Source organism: Solenopsis invicta, chromosome 3, assembly GCF_016802725.1.
Source record: "Solenopsis invicta isolate M01_SB chromosome 3, UNIL_Sinv_3.0, whole genome shotgun sequence".
NCBI classification, from domain to species: Eukaryota; Metazoa; Arthropoda; class Insecta; order Hymenoptera; family Formicidae; genus Solenopsis; species Solenopsis invicta.
The window spans coordinates 2,775,841-2,784,381 of NC_052666.1; the positions used below are offsets into that span (position 1 = coordinate 2,775,841).

At 32.4% G+C, this 8,541-nt stretch overlaps 1 protein-coding gene across 1 annotated transcript; it reads right to left on the reverse strand.

Moving 5' to 3' along the window:
* Positions 1 to 878: 878 nt before the first annotated feature.
* LOC113005334 (acyl-CoA Delta(11) desaturase-like) lies at positions 879 to 8,541 on the reverse strand. The gene is made up of 6 exons (XM_039446960.1): positions 8,084 to 8,541; positions 7,314 to 7,434; positions 2,082 to 2,255; positions 1,758 to 1,966; positions 1,482 to 1,687; positions 879 to 1,143 (listed from the first exon to the last, which is right to left on the reverse strand). Exons 2-6 carry the CDS (start codon positions 7,318 to 7,320, stop codon positions 954 to 956), a joined length of 786 nt encoding a protein of 261 aa, XP_039302894.1. The 5' UTR covers positions 7,321 to 7,434; positions 8,084 to 8,541; the 3' UTR covers positions 879 to 953.

An 8,541-nucleotide genomic window follows, 5' to 3' on the forward strand; every position in this document is an offset into this window, starting at 1 on the left:
ATAAAGGATACATGAAATGTTTGCATTCTTATGTCCAGCATGCTTGTCTATCTGGGGGTCAATGAGAATAAATATACGATTGTAAATGTGCAAATTCCATTACAAAAATAATATTTATTTCCATAACTCCCTTTTTACATGTACCGAAATTGAAAACGTGGACATCAGCTTAAAAAAATTTTTTTTATCAAGTTTGTAATTTCATATTTAGTTACTTGAAATGTCATAGAAATATGTAACCTTCATTTTCAAAAATATTGTTATAACTTGTGCATAAAATAACCATAACTCTTATAAATTACACAATTCTGGATTTCCATCCATTTAATTGTCTATTTTCAAGGTTAAATATTTCTTTTTCCTTCGTATATTATCATAGCAATTTTTTTTACAGTAAATGTATAATACCATTCTTTGACTTAAAATTAATTCATATTTGAATAAAAAAATAGCATAATTCACAATTTGACAATTAATTTTATAATATCTCAAAGAAAATTCGAATTATTAAATTATAAATTAACTTTTACAAAAAATCTTATAATATCTTAAAATTGCATATGAAAAAAGAACTAAGAAAAACTGTAAACCAAAAATTATTTTATTGATTTAATTATAATTATACTGTTCACCCGTTCTCTTCATACGTTTTTTTACCGTTTCATCTGATGCATACTTTAAATCGTATGCCCAACCAATTTTTGTAAAAAAATCGATAAACATTTTTATTAAATTAATCGGATTTTTTAATTCGATAGCTCTATAATCCTGATGGAAGACATGGTGGTAATTGTACCACCCTTCTCCCGAGGACAATATAAAAAACATTATATTGTCTGATGCGTTTATGTATCTGTAACAATCAAGAAAGTAGTTGTAATTAAATACTGATTACGTACAAAATTTGATTTAAAAGTATATTCGGCTATATAAGACTATGAATTGATTGATACTTACTTGTCATATGGTTTATAACCATATCTGTGGCCTATTGAGTTAATCATTAAAGCTACATTTAGTAGCAAAATATGACGAAGAACGCCGGGGATTAAGTAGGCGTTTAGCCATTTTTCTTCCCAAAATACGACCGGGATAACGGTTGGCAAAACAAAGCAGAGCAATATCACCAATATCGTATAATATCTGAAATAACAAATTTATTGTAGGTACTTGTTTGATAATAAGATATTATTTTAACTTACATCAACCTAACATAAATCTTGTTTTAAAAAAAGTGTCGTATATTAATTTTCCAAAATTCCTAACAAAAATCTTATTTAAAATAAAGAATGAAATAAAAGTAATCTCTAAACAAAAAATGCTTTCAAATTAAACTGTCTCAAAACAAAGATTACATCACAGAGCCTAGTATTTTATTATATATAGCCAAGTATTTTATTATATATAGAACACAAAAGTATTTTATCTAACAAAAATCTTTTTTAAAAGAAATTAAAATAAATATTTTTTGATACACTTACTTTTTTTGAAAAGCTAGTATTGCATTGCTCTCCAGATCAGAAATATCAATGGTTTTATCTTTTTTTGTGACGTCGGGATGTTTTTTGCAAAGCAGCCAGCCTATATGGGAAAAAAAAAATCCGACGTTGGGGTTATGTGGGTCGGCGTCAGTATCACTAAATTTATGGTGTACCCTATGGTCCTTGGCCCATACAATCACGGAATCCTAGAGTGAACAAAGTTATAAGTTGATCGGTAAATATGATTGTTAATATAGTACTGCGTTAATATAGTACCTGAATAAAGTAACGATAAAAGTAACTTTTTAAATCGTTGCCATTATTGACGAAATGTAACTCATTGAACACACCTACTTGAAAAGCTACAGTGTTCATGAATGCTAGCAGCAATTGGAGAGGCCACTTGGCTTTGTAGGATCGATGGGACCAAAGTCGATGAGCCCCAACTGAGATTCCCAAAAGACTAAATTCGTATAAAAAAATTGCTGCAATCGAAAAAAATCGTGACGTTACACACAAGCGTTTTATTATTTTTGTTGTATAATTATTTTGCGAGCAAGCAATTAAAAGTACTACGCAATAAAATTAAACTATACTCACCGAAAAGAATAGTCATATATTTCACCGATGTAAATGAGAGGTAAAGTCCAGCCAGGGCACCAAGATGTAGCAACGATAAAATAATTACATTACGCCATACTATTGATCTATTGAATTTCGATTTTTCTTCAAGTTCCTTATTTACTTGTGGTTTTAACGCCATTGTTACACAGTCTATTAACAAAAATTATTTAAACAAAGTTTTTTTAATAAAATATATTTTATGAAACGTTCGTAAATTCTTTTTTTGTGGCACTTGTTTGTCTACACGATAATTTTTCACTGAGATACAGCTATTTGAAAATAGTATAATTTTTGGTTTCTGGAATAAAGTGTTCCCTAATTTTTTTTTTTTTTTTTTTTTTTAGTGGTGTATATGTTACATAATTTCTAATTTTAATTTTGAAATTAAAACGCAATCAAAACCAAAGTTTTAGCAAGAAAAATAAAGTATCCCTGATTAAAAAGACCGATAGAAAACGATAGAAAGTATCAGAAACCTGATTCAAAACAATAGAATTCTATCGTTGCCACCCCTGGATAGGACCAAGTGCCGTATCTCTTAAAACGACGATGGATGACGATGTCGGTAGACCAAATAAGAAGGGTCATTATTAAATGAACGTACAAATTATTCAAATATAAAAAAAGAAAAGATTACAAGTTGTACAATATGTTTGTTTTACAATTATAGGGCGTAATCTAGCTTACGTATATAATACAATTGTTGTATTGTATATTAGTGTATGTGTGTGTGTGTGTGTGTGTGTGTGTGTGTGTGTATGTGTGGCAGTTCCTTAATCTCTACGTAGCATAAAACTTGTTGGTAGGAATTAAATATGGGGAGACATGGCCAGGGAAGTAAAAAGGAATAATTGCGTCTGAGGGGGCATGGGTGACAATGTGCCGCAACTGCTCTAAATCCACAAAATCGATACAGAATGCACCGGGAGAGAGAGGGGTGGTAGCTATTGGAAAGGTGAAGTGTTCCGGAATTGCTTGCTCGATTCCATAAGAATGGACGTAAGGAGATGAATCGGGTGTAGAAATCTCTTCAAAATCATGAAAGGAGAAAGGAAGAAAAAAGGAAGCGGAGGTTTCCTTGGGTTCGTGAGGAGATGATAGAGGTGGATATATGAGGGAAATTCCTCACTCTCTTGCGGAGGAACCGTAAAATAAGGGAGTGGGATCTCCTTTACGCTGGGTGCCGGAGAGGGGGAAGAATATGAGGGTGAAAATGTGTGAATGGGGGTGTACAGAAAATTCCTCGCTCTCTTGAGGAGAAACCGTAGAATTAGGGGTTGGAATTTCCTCTACGCTGGGCGACCGGAAGGGGGAAGAACAGCAAGAAAACTCGTTGGAAGCCAAAGAAAAATTACCGTCTTGAGAAGACAATTAGCAAAGATAATTCCAGCGCTCTTCGGTGATATCCAAGTTAGCCGGGGAATAAGGAGGGGAGTTTAAAGGGGACCTCTCTGGACTGAGTTCCAGATACGGTGTCGGGGAATAGGAGACATTAGGGACCGACGAAGGAGGGGTATTGGCGTCTACTCTGTATGTAAACAGTGAGGAGATCGAGGGGGCAGGGGAAGTAGGTTGATTAACTTGAGGAACTTTGTGTTTCTCGGAAAGAGGAGGTGGAGAGGAAAGATGAGGAACTGGCTCAGCTTCCGGAGGGCTGCGGCCTATTCCTCGCAGGTACTCGAAGAAAGCTTCGTCGAGGAGGTGACGCGCTTCCTTGACTCTGGTCCGCCAAAGACGCTTCCCAGCAAACACAGCTATATAATAGCAATGTTGATGCAATAAACTTAAAGGTAACACGCAATATAGCGTGTTCGTTACATGTAACGTCCATGTTAGTTATAATTTCCTACTCATAGAACATCATGGTTACATTATATCAACGTAACATGTAACTGAGGGAAAACATTGCTGTTATGTAATAGCAAAATTGCAATTATATACCAATAACCTAATTCGTCACTTTGTTATATTGATGCAATGTAGCTATTATGTGAAACTTTAGTGTTGTTATATTGCTGCAATGATGCTATTTTATCAATCTCATTTAACCTAATTTGCTTCTTGCACATCTTAATTCCAGAAAAGTTTTCGAATTAATTATATGCAAAAGCAAACCAAACAATTCCTTTGCTTTTACAGAAAATTAATCTAAAGATCTTATCTGGGATAAGAATATGCATTACATATTTCTAGGAAATTATGTTTTAACAAGGAAAAAAAAATTTTAATCTTTTATAATTTATTGCTTCATTAATTCTCCTCGAAAGCACATAATAATAAATATGACTGTAAAAGCACATAATAAATATGACTGAGTTGTTTTTAGATAGAAAGACTAGTTTTATGATGGTTTTTATTAAGAATCTCTAATGAGGAGATCAAGCCATAAAGATTATAGTATTTTTATAAGTATATATTTCAAACAGTATATACCAAATATAAATGAGCTTTTTTTAGTAATTCTAGTATTAAACAAACCTTTATGCACATTAAAAATTTCTGAATTTGTTTAGCTTTCTTAATTATAGCATTAACAGCTTTATTCAAACTTCACATTTTTGTAACGTTTTACGCTTTAGCCTATGTGAGTCAAAATCTTAATAAAAAGAATATTCAACAAAAGAAAGGTACTCGACTCATTGTCTTATGATTATAAACTTGGTTATTTATAAAATCTTACACACAGACAATCAGAAAACAGTTATGGCCACAAGTTATAGCCACGACAAGAGTGGTAAAGACTCACATTTGCAAAAGCAAAATTTGCTCTTACCTAAAAAGTGATATCTTAAACTTAAGAAAGGCAGGAAGGTAAAAACAAATTTATTTACAAGTAATTGGTTTTATAAACATCTCGCAATTTATGTGTTCTTGCACAGAACATATTATTTTATTTTAAAACCACTTTGAAATCTGTTACGTTACAAAAGAGTGAATTAATTTCACAACATACTAAAGGCATTTGACTATGGAATCTGAATGCATTCAAAGCTCTGCTGCTTATTTTGTAAAAATAGTTTGTTGCATGCTAATGCATCTAACGCGTTTGGCCGTGTTTTGTACGAATATTTTAAAAGTTGTTGACATATGTTTTTAAACTAATTTTATACGAAAAATACGATCTTCACGTTATATATTATATATACCCCGTCAGCCAAACGTGAACAAACAGATTATTCGGAGAGTCTGCTATTAATTTCTGTTGCTAGAAAAGCAACAGATTTCACACAGACTCTGCAATATTTGCGGTGTCAGCAAACTGCTGTCAGAAATAGGACAGAAACTGTTGGCATTTAATTTCAGCAGAAATCAAGCACATAGTGTTGACAGGACTGTTGTCAGATTGGCGGCAGAAATCAAGCATAACCTACGCAACACAATCTGACGCCAGACTGGCAGTTGAAATCGAGCACCGCGTGCTGACAAGACCTGACGTCAGATTGGCGGCAAAAAACGAGCAGGATCTACGCGACACTTTGACAACAGACTGGCAGCACCACGCGAACACGCCGTGCTGCTAGCATCTAATCTCAGATAAGCGACAGAATTAGAGCAAGACCTGCACAACATAATCTGACGGCAGATTGTTAGCACAAATCGAGCACCCCGTGCTAACAGGATCTGACATCACGCTGGCAGCAGAAATCAAGCAAACCGTGCTGTTTTGCATATTTTTAAATTGTGGCTTCACTCTTCATGAATTTATTAAGGGTCTATTCAGACAAACTTGCATAATTGCATGCATAAATAACATATGCATAAAGAAAGTGATTGATCCATTTTCTTATGCATTTGCTTAATTATTGGACCAATCAATTTCTTTATGCATATGTTCTGTCTGTTTCTGTTTGCATTCTATACGCCGCAATTTCTATCTGCACTTGTCCGTGATTGCGTATAAAAATCCTATTCGTATCTATCCGCATGTATTTGTCCAGATTTCTATCAGCATCTGCCCGCATATATAAATAATTAAAACCCGTTCCTGGCATCGTCTGACTAACAAAAATATTCAAAAAAATTGGAATCGGAAATAGGACTAAAGCATGAAAAAATATTACTGATGTAAAAAAAACTTTTCAAAACTCAATTTTGCAACTAATTGGTATAAACAAATTATTAAAAATTTACTATAAAAGAGAACTGCCCAGATAACAAAATGCGCGCATAGTGAGTTCACGAAGCGCGCACGCCGTGCGGATTATCGGCACGGTGTGAGCTCACCGCATCCGGCAAATGCGTCATCATATGAAACTCATGGTCGCACGCGTGCGTTACTCATGCGTGCGAGCGTTATGAGCCTCAAATGCGTTCTATAAATGAGACTCATATTGCTCGCATGCATGCATACGGCACTCAAAAATTCTAATCATTGCCCATTTGTTTCACGTACTTTTAATGCATTATATATCAATATTTTTATTCATTTTTTTCTGATTTACAATTAAAAATTAACATTATTATATACAATCTTTAATAAATTAGCATTAAAAATATTAAAAACGTAAAAAGTACTTGAAAGAAATGCGCAGTGATTGGAAGTTCATATAATATTTTGTAAATTTGTTAATATATGGGAGGGTCTTGTTTTATCACGTTGCAATTGACCACTGCATCCATTCACAGCAAATGGTGAATTTTTGGTCTAGAATTTTTTTACTGTTCAAGCACTGCAGTGAATGGCTGGTGGTCAATCACAACGTGGTTAAAAGAAAAATTAACATGTATGTCGCGGCGCGATTCGAGATATCGATAGGTGTCGCGATCGATGTGTAGAGAGAAGGCGGGCGGCGCAGCGATCGAGTTTGATCATACAGGTTGTAAGATGGCGAGAGGACAAAAACACACGTTTTTGTAAGAGAAGGCATTTTTTTTTATGCCGTAAGAAGAAGAAAAATAAAAAGTATCTTGACAAAAAAAAATAAAGGTGATAATTGAGAAAGTTCATTCTGAAGGATACTTTACCCAACAATGTACATAATTAATACTTTGATATTATTTTCAAGTGAATTTTACTTTAATGAAATTCTAATTCAAAATTTAGTTACAAAGATATTTGAAGTTAAAAATACATACATTTTTGTAGAATTAAGCCTATAATAATTGTATATTCTAAAATTTTAATTTAAATATAAGTAAATGATAGTTTTTTCAATTAGCAATATCTGCAAATATCTAACATATTTTATATATGTTCATAAAACGAACCGTCCATACACCTCTTCGAGAGAACTTATAAAATAAAATATGCGAGGTCTGTCAACAATAAAATATGAAATGCTTGCTCTCGTATTGTTTCCAATGTTTAGCAATATTATTCCACAATTTCCTGGAAACAAAGAAAAAAATAATGTATAAAAATTAAAACATTTACAAAGTATGAAAATCAAGTTTGATAATTCTACAAGTATTCTACACTTTATCATTTAATCGTTATAGAAAATTAATTTGCCCTTACAAAAATTTAATAAAGTTTATTAATAATGATAATAATCATAATAATAAGTAAAAATTTCGTAATAATAAAAAATTAGTACTTATAAACTATTTTGAGAAAAAATTATTGAAATAAAAATGCAAATTAAAAAAGTTAGCTTATGTCGGAAAATATATTTCGATATAATTTCTTTTTATATTTTAACGTTACGAGCATTTTTGTATTTAAATCTAAGCGGCTCACTTCGTTGATGTTTCAAACTTAAATAACTCATTTTTCTTTTATTTTTTCGTGCGTGTAGACCCCGTGAAGTCTTTTGTCATTACAACCGCTTATTTAAAATTGTATTCAGATTTTTCTCATTTCGAATATTAAATATTTTCAATAATTATAATTGTGTCTTAAGTGTGTTTTATTGAGCGAACACTATTTCGCAATCTACGCCTCTACAACAGCTTATGTAAAATATATTATACTTATATCAAGTAATAAATATATTACACATAAAAGCAAATTCAAGGCCAAGACTTTAATTAATTACCTGAGGTTTTTTTATCCACGGAGATATGATATTATGCAAAATACTCCAATTCAATGTAAAAATATTACATATAAGAACACGGCACTTGCAAAGTATTACACCACTACCACTGACCATGACCACTACACTCAACTGGCTCAACTACACTGGACTGTTACAATGACGAGTCATGATGATCGTTACGGCATGGAGAACCATGTACCATCGAAATGCATGCGCAGAAGCTCTTTGCTGCGATTTGTTGGCTAAAATCGCGTGACTTCATTGACAATTTTAAAGTAATGAATGCAAATAAAAATCAGAAAATATCAGAAAAAAATCAAAATATCAAAATCAAAGATAACATGTTATATTTAATCATACAATGATTATCGTTTTCTTACTCATAAAATGCAATAAAAATAAAGTTTTACTAACAGTTTTTCTTCTCATAAGTTAAATTTTCTCTTTGTATAATA

Bases quoted from the DNA above. Each gene is read 5' to 3' on its own strand.
- LOC113005334 (XM_039446960.1), bottom strand. The intron at 1,967-2,081 runs GTGAGTATAGTT...TTTCGATTGCAG, and splicing joins ATATATGACTATTCTTTTCG to CAATTTTTTTATACGAATTT. The intron at 1,688-1,757 runs GTACTATATTAA...TGTTCACTCTAG, and splicing joins TTTATCGTTACTTTATTCAG to GATTCCGTGATTGTATGGGC.